Source organism: Mustelus asterias, chromosome 11, assembly GCF_964213995.1.
Source record: "Mustelus asterias chromosome 11, sMusAst1.hap1.1, whole genome shotgun sequence".
In the NCBI taxonomy this organism is placed as follows: Eukaryota; Metazoa; Chordata; class Chondrichthyes; order Carcharhiniformes; family Triakidae; genus Mustelus; species Mustelus asterias.
The window spans coordinates 8592632-8610924 of record NC_135811.1 but is presented as its reverse complement, the minus strand read 5'-3'; the positions used below and the strand labels follow the sequence as shown (position 1 = coordinate 8610924).

Here is an 18293-nt window from a genome sequence, read left to right as displayed (position 1 = left end):
TGTCTGTGTGGGTTTCCTCCGGGTGCTCCGGTTTCCTCCCACAGTCCGAAAGACGTGCTGGTTAAGTGCATTGGCCGTGCTAAATTCTCCCTCAGTGTACCCGAACAGGTGCTGGAGTGTGGCGACTAGGGGATTTTCACAGTAACTTCATTGCAGCGTTAATGTAAGCCTACTTGTGACACCAATAAGTAAACTTCATTCCACACCCCTCAGGCAAGTCTAGTCTTCCTTGGGTAAGGGCATTAAAACTGTACATAATATTTCCCTTGGGTCTTGCCTAATCCCGATATAATTGCAAAAGACTTTGAATTGGAAGGAGGCTTCAGTCTATGCTTGTGTAGTGTTTGAATTTATCTCGGGGTCAATGGCACAGATGTCCCCAATCTGGCAGGACCACATCTCAGTCATCATGCTTTAAACCAGGACGTATCGCCCAGGGATTTGATTGTGGAAGCAAGAACCACGTCCCATTTTTGTGTTTGTATCCCATTGTAAACTATCATGTAAACTATCACTCTCATCAACTTTTACAGATGCACCATAGGAAGCATTCTTTCTGATTGTATCACAGCTTGGTATGGCTCCTTCTCTGCCCAAGACCGCAACAAACTACAAAAGATCGTGAATAAAGCCCAATCCATCACGCAAACCAGCCTCCCATCCATTGATTCTGTCTACACTTCCTGCTGCCTCAGCAAAGCAGCCGGCATAATTAAGGACCCCACGCACCCCGGACATACCCTATTCCACCTTCTTCCATTGGGAAAAGGATACAAAAGTCTGAGGTCACGTACCAACCGACTCAAGAACAGCTTCTTCCCTGCTGCCATCATTTTGAATGGACTTACCTTGCATTAAGTTGATCTTTCTCTACACCCTAGCTATGACTGTAACACTACATCCTGCATTCTCTCCTTTCCTTCTCTATGAACGGTATGCTTTGTCTGTATAGCGCGCAAGAAACAATACTTTTCACTGTGTCCTAATACATGTGACAATAATAAATTAAATCAAATTGCTCCAAGATCAGCTGACCTCATGCAGAACAGGCATTGAACCTGGCACCTCGCCAGGTCTCCTGGCAATGGCCAATCATTGGCCTAACCCAGCTGGGAGTAAGATTTCTCCTTGTTGTGTTTCTCATGCTGAACATGAACTTGTTCTTTCAGTAACCTGTTCCTGATGTGCCTTTAGGGACCTCCGCACCAAGTACATATCCATTCTTCCCTAATTCAGGTGTGGCAAATTCTTGAACAGTTGTGACTATGTAACCGGCTAAGTGGGCAGACTCCACCCAGGTCTTTGCCAATGCTTCTGTTGGCCTTTTCCACAGAAGAGTTGGTTTGATTTATTATTGCCACATGTATTGGGATGCAGTGAGAATTATTGTTTTTTGCGCATTACACAGACAAAACATACCATTCATAGAGTACATAGGGGCAAAGGAAAGGATAGGGTGCAGAATGTAGTGTTATGTTCATAGCTAGGGTGTAGAGAAAGATCAGTTTAGTATGAGGTAGGTCCATTCAAAGGTCTGATGGCGGCAGGGAAGAAGCTGTTCTTGAGTCGGTTGGCACATGACCTGACTTTTGTATCTTTTTCCTGACTGAAGAAGGTGGAAGAGAGAATGTCTGGGGTGCGTGAGGTCCTTAATTATTCTGTTTTTCCGAGGCAGTGGGAAGAGTAGACAGAGCCAATGGATGGGAGGCTGGTTTGAGTGGTGGGCTGGGCTTCATTCCCAACCCTTTGTAGTTTCTTGCGGTCTTGGTCAGAGCAGGAACCAGACCAAACTGTGATACAACCAGGAAGGATTGTGAGGGCAATTAGGCAATATCACTCTCTCTCTTGCCAGATCTTATATGTGTCCTTCTGAGTGCCGATGACCAATCAGACACATCGACCCCGGCTGCTCATTCGCCCCTTCCACCAATATGATTGATGTAATCACAGATTCCCTCGCGTATATCAGTTCCAATGGAAATTGAGGCGTTGTATCCTGGGGTAACACCAACATCACCTTATAACCAGACCAGTGAGCATCCGCTGTTGGAATCATAGGATGATTACAGGACAGAGGAGGCCATTCAGCCTGTCAAACTCTTCGAGTTTGCTCCAAGAATAACTTAGCTGTTACCTTTCCCCATAGCCTGGCAATTACTTTCTCTTCAGATAATTGCCCTTAAGAAAGCTTCCACTGAATCTGCCTCCAGCACCTATTACAATAGTCCAATGTCGAGCATGGCCACTGACTACTTTTCTTGCTCTCTCAAAGAGTAATGAGTTTTTGGAACTCTCTTCCTCAAAAGACAGTGGAGACAGAATCTTTGAAGGCAATGGTATGTAGATTGTTGATAAACAAAGGGATGAAAGGTTATCAGGGGTAGGCAGGTGATTACGGTCAGATCAGTCATGATCTTATTGAATGGTGGAGCAGCCTTGAGTGGACGTCCCCTCTTCCTAATTAGTATGCATGTTTGTATAAGAATGAAGAGTTTCCTCATGTTGCCTCAGACTCTTTTACTGTTCAGCGTCCATCGGTTCTCGATGCTGTTGCCACTGCTTTGTCCCTATCTACCATGTGCAGATCCCTCATGATTTTGAATACCTCTCCCAGGTTTCCTCTCACTATTCTCATCTCCAAAGTGAAGAGCCCCACCTTCTCCAGTCCAACCATGTAACTGGAGTCCCTCATCCCCTGGAACCATTCTCGGAAATCTTTCCTGCCTAAAGCCTTCACGTTCTTCCTCAAGTGTGGAACCCAGAATTGGACACAGCACTCCAGTGTTTTATGAGCTTCACCATAGCGGTTTTGTACACATTGGGAGGGATTTTATGGCCTCGCTCATCCCGAAACTGTAAAGTCCCGCTCCGAGTCCAACAGATCTCCCCATGCTCTGCCCCTCACCCGTTCCAAACCCCGTGGCGGGTGGGCCGGTAAAATTCCAGCCAATGCCTCTCTTTGTAAAAGTCCAGGATCCTGTACACCTTGCCATCAATGCTTTAGCTGTACTTGCTGAAAAGCAAGACTTTTTGTGTTGAAGTTTTTTGTTTTGCACTCATCAGAAGAATACAGGAAATCAACAGATTTGTGAGCAGACTGATGGGCAAGTGGACTCTGATTGGTTAGGGCATTGCCATGGTGAATGTACCAGTTGATGGTGACTGACAAGTAAATTTGTGATTGTATTTTTGTCAAAGACCTGATGAATGCAAGACAAAAAACTTTGACAAAATTTGTCCTTTTGTTTAGCAACACGGTACGGCAAATGACTCAATGCTGTAATTCCTCTATCTAGGTTCTATCTGGCTGGACAATGTGAAATGCAGAGGTGATGAGGCTTCTATAGCTGCCTGCGAATCTAATGGCTGGGGTGTTAATGACTGTAAGCACAGTGAGGATGTTGGCGTTATCTGCTCAGGGAAGCGACTTGACAACAGAGAGGCTGATTCCAAAGCTAAGGTAGGCCTCAAATCTCCTTCCGCCATAATCTCAGTAACATATGGCTTTTTCTGACCTGATTGCGGTGCACTCAATGAGCCTCGGGGAATCCGGTGACTATCTGCTGATTATTACACACGGGTGGTGTTATGGTAAGTTAATAAAGAACAAAGAACAATACAGCACAGGAACAGGCCCTTCGGCCCACCAAGTCTGTGCCGGCACAGATGCCTCTCTAATCTAATATTTTCTTGCCTCTACATGGTCCATATCCCTCTATTCCCTGCCTATTCATGTATCTATCCAGATGCCTCTTGAATGTTGTTATAGAACCTGCTTCCACCACCTCCTCCGGCAGCGCGTTCCAGGCATTCACCACCCTCTGTGTGAAAGACTTGTCCCTTCCATCTCTTTTAAACTTTCCCCCTCTCACTTTCAACCTGTGCCCCCCGAGTAATTGACCCTTCGACCCTGGGAAAAAGACTCTGACTATCCACTCTATCCAAGCCTGTCATAATCTTGTAAACCTCTCTCAGGTCCCCCCTCATCCTCCGACGCTCCAATGAAAACAATCCAAGTTTGTTCAACCTTTCTTCATAATCCATATCCTCCAAACCAGGCAGCATCCTGGTAAATCTCTCCTGCACCCTTTCCAATGCATCAACATCCTTCCGGTAGTGTGGCGACCAGAATTGTACACAATACTCCAAATGCGGCCTAACTAAAATCTTGTACAGCTGCAACATGATTCTCCAATTCCTATACTCAGCACCCCGACCAATGAAGGTCAGCATGCCATACGCCTTCTTAACCACCTTGTCCACCTGAGTTGCCACCTTCAGGGAACTATGGATCTGCATGTCTAGATCCCTCTGGATGCTAATATTTCTAAGGGCTCTACGATTTACTGTATACTTTCCTTCAGCAGCAGGCCTTCCAAACCCCATCACCGTACATTTGTCCGGGTTAAATTCCATCTGCCATCTTTCAGCCCAGGTCTCCAGCTGATTTATACCCTGCTGCATCCTCTGACAATCCTCCTCACTATCTGCTACTCCCCCAATTTTTGCATCATCTGCAAATTTACTAATCAGACCACCTACATTTTCCTCCAAATCATTTATATTTGTTTTTTGAACAGTAAAGGAATTAAGGGTTATGGTGAGCGGGTGGGTAAGTGGAGCTGAATCCACGAAAGGATCAGCCATGATCTTATTGAATGGCGGAGCAGGCTCAAGGGGCCAGATGGCCTACTCCTGCTCCTAGTTCTTATGTTCTTATATATGTTACAAACAACAGAGGCCCAGCACTGATCATTGTGGAACACCGCTTGTCACAGACCTCCAGTTAGAAAAGAACCCTTCCACTGCTAGTCTTAGAATCTTAGAAATCTTAGAAACCCTACAGCACAGAAAGAGGCCATTCGGCCCATCGAGTCTGCACCAACCACAATCCCACCCAGGCCCTACCCCCATATCCCTACATATTTACCCACTAATCCCTCTAACCTACGCATCCCAGGACACTAAGGGCAATTTTAGCATGGCCAATCAACCTAACCCGCACATCTTTTGACTGTGGGAGGAAACCGGAGCACCCGGAGGAAACCCACGCAGTCACGAGGAGAATGTGCAAACTCCACACAGACAGTGACCAAACCCAGGTCCCTGGAGCTGTGAAGCAGCAGTGCTAACCACTGTACTACCGTGCCGCCCTCTGCTTTCTAAGTCTCTGCTTTCTATGCCCAAGCCAGTTTTGTATCAATCTTACCAGCTCACCTCGGATCCCAAATGACTTCACCTTCTGTATCAGCCTGCCATGAGGAACCTTATCGAAGACTTTACTAAAGTCCATGTATACAACATCTACTGTCCTGCCCTGGGCAATTTTTTGTCACTCCCTCAAAGAACTCAATCAGGTTTGAGAGACACAACCTCCCCTTTACAAAACCATGCTGCCTATCGCTAATAAGCCTATTCTCTTCCAGATGTGAGTATATCCTGTCCCTAAGAATCTTCTCCAATAATTTCCCCACCATTGATGTAAGATTCACAGGCCTGTAATTTCCCAGATTGTCTCCTCTACTTCTTTCTAGGAACGGCACAGTGGCACATGGTGAGCACTGCAGCCTCACAGCGCCAGGGACCTGGGTTCAATTCCCGTTTGAGATCACTGTCTGTGTGGAGTTTGCACGCTCTCCCAGTGCCTGTGTGGGTTTCCTCCGGGTGCTCCGGTTTCCTCTCATAGTCCAAAGAAGGTTAGGTGGATTGGCCATGCTAAATTGCCCCTTATTGTCCCGGGATGCATAGGCTAGGGGGATTAGCAGGGTGAATGTATGGGATTACAGGGATAGGGCTGGGTGGGATTGTTGTCAGTGCAGACTCGATGGGCCAAATGGCCTCCTTTTGCACTGTAGAAATTCTATGATTCTATGATACCCTGTCTCTAATACTCCAATTGGATTGGCTTGGTGTCCTGGTTGTCAATTCTGGTTGCCACACTACCAGAAGGATGTGGAGGCTTTGGAAAGGGCACAGAAAAGATTTACCAGGATGTTGCCTGGTATGGAGGGCATTAGCTATGAGAACTTGGTTTGTTCTCACTGGAACGACAGAGCTTGAGGGGCGACCTGATAGAAGTCTGCACGTTTATGAGGGGCACGGACAGGGTGGATAGTCAGATGCTTTTTCCCAGGGTGGAAGAGTCAATTACTAGGGGGCATAGGTTTAAGGTGTGAGGGACAAGGTTTAAAGGAGATGTGCAAGGCAAGTTTTTTACACAGAGAGTGGTGGGAGCCTGGAACTCGCTGCTGGGGAAGGTAGTGGAAGCCGATACGATAGTGGCTTTCAAGAAGCGTCTTGACAAATACATCAATAGGATAGGATTAGAGGGATATGGTCCCCAGAAGGGTAGGGGGTTTTAGTTCAGTCGGGCAGCATGGTCGGTGCAGGCTTGGAGGGCCGAAGGGCCTGTTCCTGTAATTTTCTTTGTTCTTTGTAAAAAGCATTTAGACAGTTCCATGGGCAAGATGGGTATAGAGGGATGTGGGCCAAATGCGCGCAACTGGGGCTAGCTTAGTGGTTAAAAACTGGGTGTCATGGACAGGTTGGTCCAAAGGGCCTGTTTCCATGCTGCAAACCTCCATGACTCAATGGGGGCGATTTTCCCATCCTGAAAATTAGCACGTCAGGCCGGGAGAATCGCGTGTGGGCCGATTCGCAGGATTTGCACATGTGTTCCCGCCGCGTGTGCATCTCCGAGCGCCGGATATCTGGCGGGGAAGCCAGGGGTGCTACACAATGGCACCCATCAAAATGCAAGCTGTTGTAGCACACCAGAGAAGTTAAAATAAAGAGGGACAGTGAAATAACAATTTGGAAATAACTTTCGACGCATTTTCACTGGACCTGATTGGAGAATTCACTTTGATCATTACGTGTCACAATGCTGCAGTCGGAAATCACCTCTGCACAGTCGCTGAAAACCTCCACACTCGCTCCGGGCTGGGATTCTCCGGTGAATGGAGTTTTGGTCGGAACATCAAATTCTCCGTCTCACTGGCACTGGGGCGGGCACGGGCGAGATCGGAGAATCCCGCTCAATGTCCGGTTACAGGAAGAAGGGGGGGGGGGGGTGGTGGTGCCGGAACAAGGCTGAGGGACTTTAGCCTAAGGAGTGTTTTAAATTTGTGGTATAGCCAGACAGAAAGCAAAGGTGGCTCAGCGGGTACAGAGACTGGTGTGAGTTCGGATACAGACAGTGATGTTTAGGATGAGCCAAGTTTTACAGATATAATGAAGCCTGGCTGACATGACTGAACCTGAAACACGCAAACCATCAACAGTTTTATTTTAACGCAGCACATTATTTTATGAAATAACATTCTGTGAATCCAGTTCCAGCGGAATCCAGGGCGACTCGAATCCAGGGTTGCTGTGACATTCCCCCTTGATGTACTTTGCCTTTTCTGACCCCGGTAGCACAGTGGTTAGCGCTGCTGCCTCACAGCGCCCGGGACCCAGGTTCGATCCCAGGCTTGGGTCACTGCCTGTGCGGAGTCTACACATTCTCCCCGTGCCTGCGTGGGTTTCCTCCAGGTGCTCTGGTTTCCTCCCACAGTCCGTAAGATGTGCGGGTTCGGTGGATTGGCCATGCTGAATTGCCACTTAGTATCAGGGGGACCAGCAGGGTAAATACGTGGGGTTATGGTGATATGGCCTGGGTGGGATTGTGGTTGCTAAATTTTTCCCTCAGTGTACCCGAACAGGTGCCGGAGCGTGGCGACTAGGGGATTTTCACAGTAACTTCATTGCAGCGTTAATGTAAGCCTTACTTGTGACGCTGATAGTTAAAGTTAAAACCATGCTTTGCTGGGCTCCGTAGGGCCTTCATTTCCATCCCTCAGTCTCAGGGCAGTCAGACTTGTGGAATCTGTTCACTGCGAGTGTGGGACAGGGAAGAGAAATGAAACTTCTGCTGTCTTTCAAACATTTGGACCTGGGGTTAGATTAAACAGCCATGCATGTAAATTGTGTAACGGGGGAAGTTGGGGGTGGAAGGGAGAGTGAGGAGTTGTTGCAGTATGGCTGTCTGTAAAATACTCCAGAATAGGGCAATGGGTCCAAAAGCTCCCTTTTGAGATTCCGGTGGAAGGAACATTCAGGGAAAGCATGTCTGAGAGAGGAATAAGTGAGCACAGTGTGAAATCACTCCATCACGCAAACCAGCCTCCCATCCATTGACTCTGTCTACACTTCCCGCTGCCTCGGAAAAGCAGCCAGCATAATTAAGGACCCCACGCACCCCGGACATTCTCTCTTCCACCTTCTTCCGTCAGTAAAAAAGATACAAAAGTCTGAGGTCACGTACCAACCGACTCAATAACAGCTTCTTCCCTGCTGCTGTCAGACTTTTGAATGGACCTACTGATGCGCGATATAACACATGAGAGGCTGGATGTACTCGGGAAATAAAGGCTTTTATTGCCAACAATAACAGAGCTACCATATACAGTACACGATCCCAGACTAAAGGGTCACCAGGCAGAGCAGTGACCTTTATACCTCTCCCAGGAGGCGGAGCCGACTGGGGTGTACCATAAGGACTATATTAACAGGTAGAACAGCCCAACCCTAACCCCAACAGTAACATATATACAGACTCATAGTACTGGCCAGACCGTGGCTCAGCACTACCTGGTGGGAACCAACAATGGTTCACCACACCTACGTCGTATTAGGTTGATCTTTCTCTACACCCTAGCTATGACTGTAACACTACATTCTGCACTCTCTCCTTACCTTCTCTATGAATGGTAGGCTTTGCCTGTATAACGGGCAAGAAACAATATGTTTCACTGTATACAAATACATGTGACAATAATAAATCAAATCAAATCAAGAAAAGTAACTGAATGGAGGAGAGCAGTGTAGACGGAGCTTTACTCTGTATCTAACCCCATGCTGTATCTGTCCTGGGAGTGTTTGATGGGGACAGTGTAGAGGGAGCTTTACTCTGTATCTAACCCCGTGCTGTATCTGTCCTGGAGTGTTTGATGGGGACAGTGTAGAGGGAGCTTTACTCTGTATCTAACCCCGTGCTGTATCTGTCCTGGAGTGTTTGATGGGGACAGTGTAGAGGGAGCTTTACTCTGTATCTAACCCCGTGCTGTATCTGTCCTGGGCGTGTTTGATGGGGACAGTGTAGAGGGAGCTTTACTCTGTATCTAACCCCGTGCTGTAATTGTCCTGGGAGTGTTTGATGGGATGATGTCGAGGAAGTGTGTTTAACATATGCTGTACATGAGTTGGGAAAGATTAGTGCAGACAATATAGCTTTCAAGCAGAGAAAGGTCACATTCCTGAGCACTGACTTCTCTTGTCTTGAGTGTAAGACTTGTTTAAACTGTCTTTCATGTATTTGAACTTGAGGATTCTTAAAACAAACTTAAAACAATAGATGATTGTGACAAAATAAGACTGATGAGAAATGTGAATAAAACCTTAATAAATTCCTCCAGTTCTGGCGGCTAGAAAACCCTGGATTTCCTTTGCCTGTCTATTGGAGGTGGAATTTCCTCTCTAAAGCTGTCCTCTGACCGACACCACTCCTGTCACGTGAGGTGTTCACTGGAACATACATGAGTTCATAAATTCATAAGATATAGGAGCAGAATTAGGCCATTCGGCCCATCGAGTCTGCAATGACCACAATCCCACCCAGGCCCTATCCACAAAACCCCAGGCATTTATCCTGACACTAAGGGGCAATTTAGTATGGCCAATCCAACTAACCCGCACAGTGGACAGTGGGAGGAAACTGGAGCACCCGGAGGAAACCCACGCAGACACGGGGAGAACGTGCAGACTCCACCCAGACAGTGACCCAAGGCTGGAATTGAACCCGGGCTCCTGGAGCTGAGAGGCAGCAGTGCTGACCCACTGTGCCAGCGTGCCGCTCGTTCAACCTAGTGAACCTCCTCCGAACTGCCTCCAATGCCACCACATCTTTCCCCAAATACGGGGATCAAAACCTCCCACCTGTCCTGATATCTCCTGATGTGTCAGCTGTCAGGGACTGCCTGATTTTATACTCCTGTGAAATGTCTTGGGACGCATCAAGAGAGGCTATATAAATGCGAGTTGTTGTTGCTTTCTATCAGCATTCAGATGAACTAACGGGGACGCACAATGAGTGAGCAACCCCGGGAATTCCCGGGACAAAGCTTTTCCTCGCTCCCTGAGAGAGGGTTTGGATAGACGGCACAATGTGTAATGGGCAGAGGTATGTTTGAGACACAGCAGCTTCATTCATTCACAGCGAGGATGGGAAACACAGTGGAATGCGAGCGAGCAGCTGAGGTCATTTGGTTGGAAAAACACATGCTGACGTCTAGACAATAATAGCTTTCTCAGATAAGGGCAGGGACATGCCTTGCCTGCTCGGGTGAATCCTCACATTCCTGAGTTCCACACACAGTCAGGGAGCAGACGGAACTCAGCAGAGAGTACGCACTCACCCAATGGAGGCAGATATTGATTTAATAGTTAGAGGAACTAATATGGAATCATAAGAAGGCTGGACAAGTCTGTGCAGTACTTTTTAACTCGTCTATTCAGGAACACCCTCAGTGAGCTACAGTGCAGCTTGTGCTGTGGTTGTTAATCCATCCTGAAGTTCTTGCACCTTGGGGCGGCACAGTAGCATAGGGGACGGCACGGTAGCACAGTGGTTAGCACTGCTGCTTCACAGCTCCAGGGACCTGGGTTCGATTCCCGGCTCGGGTCACTGCCTGTGTGGAGTTTGCACATTCTCCCCGTGTCTGCATGGGTTTCCTCCGGGTGCTCCGGTTTCCTCCCACAGTCCAAAGATGTGCGGGTTAGGTTGATTGGCCAAGTCAAATTGCCCCTTAGTGTCCCAGGATGTGTAGATTAGAGGGATTAGTGGGTAAATATGAGGGTTAGAGGGATTAGCAGGTAAATATGTAGGGAAACGGGGATAGGGCCTGGGTGGGATTGTTGTCGGTGCAGACTCGATGGGCCAAATGGCCTCTTTCTGCACTGTAGGGTTTCTATGGTTTGTGTGGGGACTGAGGTGAGAGGGGTCACTTTCTGACCTCGCACTGCAGCCATATGGGCACATTGCTGCTCATTAAGTTTATTTATCAGTGTCACAAGTAGGCCGACATTAACACTGCAATGAAGTTACTGTGAAGATCCTCTAGTCGCCACACTCCGGCGTCTGTTTCGGCCTATAGGCTCACTAACGTCAATGGTCAGATCAGATCATGGGCAGCACGGTGGCACAGTGGTTAGCACTGCTGCCTAACAGGGTCTCAGGTTCAATTCCCGGCTTGGGTCGCTGTCTGTGGTGAGTCTGCATGTTCTCCCCATGTTTACGTGGGTTTCCTCCGGGTGCTCCAGTTTCTTCCTACAGTCCAAAGAGATGCAGGTTAGGGGCATTGACCATGCTAAATTCTCCCTCAGAATGGCACTGGGGTGTGGCGACTGGGAGATTTTCACAGTAACTTCATTGCAGTGTTAATGTAAGCCTACTTGTAACACTAATAAACAAAATTGTAAACCGTGTGCCAAATGGCATGTACAACTGCTGCAAAACATCCCTACATTTTATATTGTGTTCCCCTTGCAATAAATGACACCATTCCATTTGCCTTCCGAATCACTTGCTATACCTATAGACTAACATTTTGTGATTCCTAGAATGGTTACAGTTCAGAAGGAGGCCATTCAGCCTGTCAAGTCTGAACTTGTTCTCTGCCAAAGAAATTAATCTATTCCACTCCCCTGCGCTTTCCCCGTAATGTGGAGATGCCGGCGTTGGACTGGGGTAAACACAGTAAGAAGTTTAACAACACCAGGTTAAAGTCCAACAGGTTTATTTGGTAGCAAAAGCCACTAGCTTTCAGAGCGCTGCTCCTTCATCAGGTGAGTGGGAGTTCTGTTCACAAACAGGGCACATAAAGACACAAACTCAATTTACAAAATAATGGTTGGAATGTGAGTCTTTACAGGTAATCAAGTCTTAAAGGTACAGACAATATGAGTGGAGAGAGGGTTAAGCACAGGTTAAAGAGATGTGTATTGTCTCCAGACAGGATAGTTAGTGAGATTTTGCAAGCCCAGGCAAGTCGTGGGGGTTACAGATAGTGTGACATGAACCCAAGATCCCGATTGAGGCCGTCCTCATGTGTGCGGAACTTGGCTATCAGTCTCTGCTCAGCGACTCTGCGGTGTTGTGTGTCATGAAGGCCGCCTTGGAGAGCGCTTACCCGAAAATCAGAGGCCGAATGCCCATGACTGCTGAAGTGCTCCCCAACAGGAAGAGAACACTCTTGCCTGGTGATTGTCGAGCGGTGTTCATTCATCCGTTGTCGCAGTGTCTGTTTCCCCGTAACCCCACACGTGTTTACTCTTCCGGTGCTTATCCAATTCCCTTTCAAAGGTAAGCATTGAATCTGCCTCCATCATTATCTGAGGCAACGCAATTCCGATCCTGACCGCTCACTGCATTCAAAGCTTGTTTTCTCATGTCGCCTTTGTTTTATTTTGCAAATCACCTTAAATCTGTTCCCTTTGATTCTTGACCTCTCCAACAAAGAGGACAGTCCTCTCCATGTACCCTGTCGGGACCTCTCGTGATTTTGGGCGCGTCTGTCAAATTTCCCCTCAACACTCGCTTTAAGAAAAGCAACCCCAGCTTCCCAACCTTCATTACTGCAAGCCCCTCAGTCCTCATTCTCGAGAATATTTTCCACGTCCTCTTTAAAGCCTTCACATCCTTCCTTAAGTGTGGTGCCCAAAATTGGACATCTGCCCAGGAGGCTGAGACTGTTTTATAAAGCTGCATCATCATTTCCTCGTTCTACACTTCAACTTATAAAGCTCAGGATCCATGTAGTTTAAAGTTTATTTATCAGGCTTACATTGACACTGCAATGCAGTTACTGTGAAAATCCCCTCGTCGCCACACTCCGGCGCCTGTTCGGGTTACACTGAGGGAGAATTTTACCATGGCCAATGCACCCTAACCAGCACATCTTTTGGACTGTGGGAGGAAACCGGAGCACCTGGAGGAAACCCACGCAGACACGGGGAGAACGTGCAAACTCCACACAGTGACCCAAGCCAGGAATCAAACCTGGGTTCCTGGCGCTGTGAGGCAGCAGTGCTAACCACTGTGTCACCGTGCCGCCCAATGTACCAGGACACCCGGATCCCTTTGTAATAAAGAGTTCCGGCCTCCTTACCTAAAGAGGCATGTATTAGTCAGAGAGAGGGTGCAATGAAGGTTCACCAGACTAATTCCTGGGATGGTGGGGCTGTCCTCTGAACAGAGATTGCGGAGATTGGGTCTATTTTCCCTCGGGTTTAGAAAAATGAGAGGTGATCTCATTATAACATAGAGGGTTGGACAGGGGAGAGGCGGGAAAGATGTTTCACCTGGAGGTAGGTGGCCCAGAATCAAGGGGCACAGTCTCAGAATAAGGGATAGGCCATTTAAAACTGAGGCGAGGAGGAATTTCTTCTCTCGGAGGTTGGTGGATCTTGCACATTCTTCACTCCAGGAGGATGTGGAAGGATGTGAGCGGCACGGTGGCACAGTGGTTAGCACTGCTGCCTCACAACGTCAGGGACCCGGGTTCGATTCCCAGCTTGGGTCGCTGTCTGTGCGGAGTCTGCACCTTCTCCCCGTGTCTGCGTGGGTTTCCTCCGGGTGCTCCGGTTTCCTCCCACAGTCTGAAAGATGTGCTGGTTAGGGTGCATTGACCCAAACAGGCACTGGACTGTAGCGACTTGGGGAATTTCGCAGTAACTTCATTGCAGTGTTAATGTAAGCCTTACTTGTGACTAATAAATAAACTTTAACTTGAAACTTTACTTTAAACTGAGTCATTGAGTATGTTCACGACAGGAATTCATAGAATCAGAGAAGATCATAGAAACCCTACAGTGCAGAAAGAGGCCATTCGGCCCATCGAGTCTGTACCGACCACAATCCCACCCAGGCCCTACCCCCATATCCCTACATATTTACCCGCTAATACCTCTAACCTACGCATCTCAGGACACTAAGGGGCAATTTTAGCATGGTCAATCAACCTAACCCGCACATCTTTGGACTGTGGGAGGAAACCGGAGCACCCGGAGGAAACCCACGCAGACACGAGGAGAATGTGCAAACTCCATACTAGAATTGATAGATTTCTAGATATTAAGATATCAAGGGACATGTGGATAGTCGGGGAAATGGTGCAGAAGATCAGCCATGATCTAGTTGAATGGCTTTCTCTTACTTCTGTTTCCTATGTCCCTAATGTGCTGTTTTTCCATTCTTCTTACAAAGGCAGGCAAGGCCACGTTGTTCCACATTGTCCTCTGTCTGTCAAATGTTTGCCCACACACTTAGCCTATCTGTATCTCTTTGCAGATTCATTATACAGACATTACCCAGGATCTGGGAACTTGTTAGCCTTTAGAACGAATAATTTTCTCAGCATCCTTTCCCTGGTGATTGCAATTATTTCAGGCTTCACTCCCTTCCACCCCCTCCCTTTCACCTCTTGACTTGCAATCATTTCTGGGATGCTATTTGTGTCTTCTACGGCGAAGACAGATGCAAAACATCTGCTCATTTCATTCACCATTTCCTTATTTTCCCCCATCAATTCTCCAGACTCGCTGGCCGGGGTTTTCCAGCCCCGTCATGGCAGGACTCGCCGCGGGAGATTTGTCGGTCCAGCCATTGACTTTCAGCGTGACCAGAATATTCCACACACTGTCGAGCGGACCCACGCTCACTTTTACCTACACTGTTCCTTTTTAACCACCTGTGGAAACTCTCACTATCTGTTAAAGTTTAAAATTTAAAAAGTTAAAGTTTATTTATTAAAGTGTCACAGGTAAGGCTTACATTAACACTGCAATGAAGTTACTGTGAAAATCCCCCTGGTCGCCACACTCCCAGCGCCTGTTCGGGTTACGCCGAGGGAGAATTTAGCACGGCCAACGCACCCTAACCAGCACGTCTTTCAGACTGTGGGAGGAAACCGGAGCACCCCAGGGGGAACCCAGGCAGACACGGGGAGAACACACAGACAGTGACCCAAGGCCGGGAATCAAACCCAGGTCCCTGGCACTGTGAGGCAGCAGTGCTAACCCACTGTGCCACCGTGCCGCCACGGTGTTTTTCTATCTTTCACTGGCTTTCTTTCATACTCTAATTTCTCCCTCCTTTTTTTTCTTTAGTTATTCTTTGCTGTTTTTTATTTCCTGCACCAATGCACCAAGGAAAAAGATTGTCTGGTCATTGCCACCTGACTGATTGTCAGATTGTAACATGGCTGTGACAAGAGTAATACACTTCTTTGCTACGGAGTGCTTTGGGATGTCCCGAGGTATTGAAAGCTGCCACAGAAATGCAAGTTCTTTCATTCCTCTCCAACCTCAACGTCCCAGCTCGCCCCCCTTCACTTTACCAGACCTTGTTGTTGTCCTCTGTACCCCTCCCTTTACTTTATCATCAATCTCAGAGATTTCAGTCACTGATTCCATTGGAGAGTTCAGGCACCACATGCCGGGTGTGCATTGAAACTCCCTCTTAGTCTAACACCACTTCAAACAACATGCCAAAGATCTGGCCTTGGAGATTCCTCTTCAATGCAGCAGGGTGGCGTTTCCTGGTTCCACATCAACAGTGCAACCTTTTTTCCTTCCGATTGAGACGCTGCCAATTTATGATGACCCAGTTTGGAATTGAATTGAGATTCTTGAGGACCCTTCCTGAGTCTGGATTGGGCTGAAGCCAAGTGAACATTGGAACCAAAACCCCCGCTCCAACCTCTGTCTGATTAAGCCAAATGAAAGGTGGCTTGGACTGACTGGAACCTGGTTTCCAAACTGCTTCCTTTGATTCCTTAACCTCCCTTGTGCTTTGATCTTTGCACCTTGTCCCTCGCGACAGCTCTAAATCACTTGTCTGGATCACATCCATCAGGAATGAGGAGACCGGTTGGCACTCTCTGCAGTCTGCCCACCATCCAATGCCCCCGTGTTTTAGGATAAAAGCCCTCATGTTTGCTAACAGTTCCTCTTGTCCTGTTACCATGGTGACAGTTGCAGCTCTGATCCTCCACGGACAATGTGAAGAATGATTGATGGGGTTTGTGTGCTGCTTAGCGTGCAGCTGGTACACAGCTGTGTCCCTTTTTCTTGATCCAGATCCTTTGCCTTTAACAGATCTTAAGACGGTTTCATATTGCAGCATCTTAGATGGGGGATATTATCTGTATGAAAGCGGCAATGATAACAAGCAATAACCTCATTGTGGAGCCTGGATATTTAGAAAGGAAAAGGAGCTAAAGTATTAATTAATACTTTATACATTCAGGCTTTGTTCTCCCCAACTCTGCCCTACACCCCCAATCTTATTCATTGATTTTCCCTCTGATGTTGTGGCTTTATCCCTGTTTTTCTAACGGATCCAATCCTGCGGCTGCTTGTGGTCCGCAGCAACTCATCTGACTGCCTCTTCAATGCTGTGGGGGGTGAGACAACCTATTGATGGGTTTCTCCACCACAACAGAGACTGTTCTTTAACGCCCGGCGAGTTGCTGAAATAGCAGAAGGGAGAGACGCACATTCACATGGTGGTTTCCACGCCTGTTGCAGTAATGTTGGTTAAAAGAACATGTTTGTTGAGGAAGTCTTTGTAGTTTTCTGTGTGTGAATGGCGAGTCATAGAGGTTTACAGCATAGAAACAGGCCCTTCAGCCCAACCTGTCCATGCCACCCTTTTTTTTTAACCACTAAGCTAGTCCCAATTGCCCACGTTTGGCCCATATCCCTCTATACCCATCTTACCCATGTAACTATCTAAATGCTTTTTAAAAGTCAAAATTGTACCCGCCTCTACTACAACCTCTGGCAGTTCATTCCAGACACTCTCCACCCTCTGAGTGAAACAATTGCCTCTCTGGACCCTTTTGTATCTCTCCCCTCTCACCTTAAACCTATGTCTTCTAGTTTTAGACTCCCCTGCCTTGATCATGACTGAAGCCAGTTGCGGTGCCCAACTCAGAGCCCTGGCTGAGATCAGTTGACCATTTTGTCATTTGGATAAATGTGAGGCTATCCACTTTGGCAGCAATAATAGGAAGACAGATTATTAATTGAATGGGTGTAAATTGAGAGAGGTGGATACTCAACGAGACCTTGGAGACCTTGCACACCAGTTGCTGAAAGTGAGCGCGCAGGTACAGCAGACAGTAAAGAAGACAAATGGTATGACGGCCTTCATAAAGGATTTGCGTATAGGGATAGGGATGTTTTGCTGCAATTGTACAGGGCGTTGGTGAGGCCACACCTGCAGTATTGTGTGCAGTTTTGGTATCCTTATCTGAGAAAGGATGTGCTTGCTACAGAGGGAGTACAGCGAAGGTTTACCAGGCTGATTCCTGGGATGGCAGGTCTGTCTGATCGATAAGGAAATTCTGATCGATAAGGGAATTAAGGGATATGGGGAGCAGGCGGGTAAGTGGAACTGATTCGCTTCAGATCAGCCATGATCTTGTTGAATGGCGGGGCAGGCTCGAAGGGCCAGATGGCCTACTCCTGCTCCTATTTCTTATGTTCTTATATGAGGAGAGACCAGGTCTATATATAGGATTATATTCACTGGAGTTTAGAAGAGTGAGAGGGGATCTCGTAGAAACTTATAAAATTCTAACAGGGTTAGACAGGGTAGATTCAGGAAGAATGTTCCTATTTGGTGGGGGAGTCCAGAACTGGGGGTCATAGTTTGAGGATAAGGGGTAAACCTTTTAGAACTCAGGTGAGGAGAAATTTCTTCACCCAGAGGGTGGTGAATGTGTGGAGTTCACTCCCACAGAAAGTAGTTGAGGCCAAAACATCTGATTTCAAGAAGAAATTAGATATAGTTCTTGGGGCTAAAGGGATCAAGGGATATGAGAGGGAAGGGGGGGATCAGGATATTGAATTTGATAATCAGCCATGACCAAGATGAATGGTGGAGCAGGCTCGAAGGGTTGAATGGCCTCCTCCAGCTTCTAGTTTCTATGACCAGGCACAGACTTGCATCTTGTGTCCTTGCTGTCCGGTAGCTGACTGAACACAACATTACCCCCTCGCTGAGGCACCAGAGAAGCCACTGCAGAAGCAGTGATGGGGTCCAGAGTCATCAGGGACAGTATCACTGCTGGTGAGTTGACAATCTAGTCTGCGCAATATTCTGAAGCCGCAGTAATGACGCACAAAGGGAGAGAAGAGGCAGGTAATTCACCATCTCCCTTTTTCCTCGACCATCTAAGATTGAT

The 18293-nt window shown here is 47.5% G+C and overlaps 1 protein-coding gene across 1 annotated transcript in view; it reads left to right on the top strand.

The window, feature by feature from the left end:
• The window catches only part of loxl4 (lysyl oxidase-like 4), a 167402-nt gene that overhangs the window by 10177 nt on the left and 138932 nt on the right, over positions 1-18293 (top strand). Inside the window, exon 3 of the mRNA XM_078224342.1 lies at positions 3297-3460. Within this exon, the coding sequence (XP_078080468.1) occupies positions 3297-3460 (164 nt within the window). The remainder of the gene's footprint in view (positions 1-3296; positions 3461-18293) is intronic.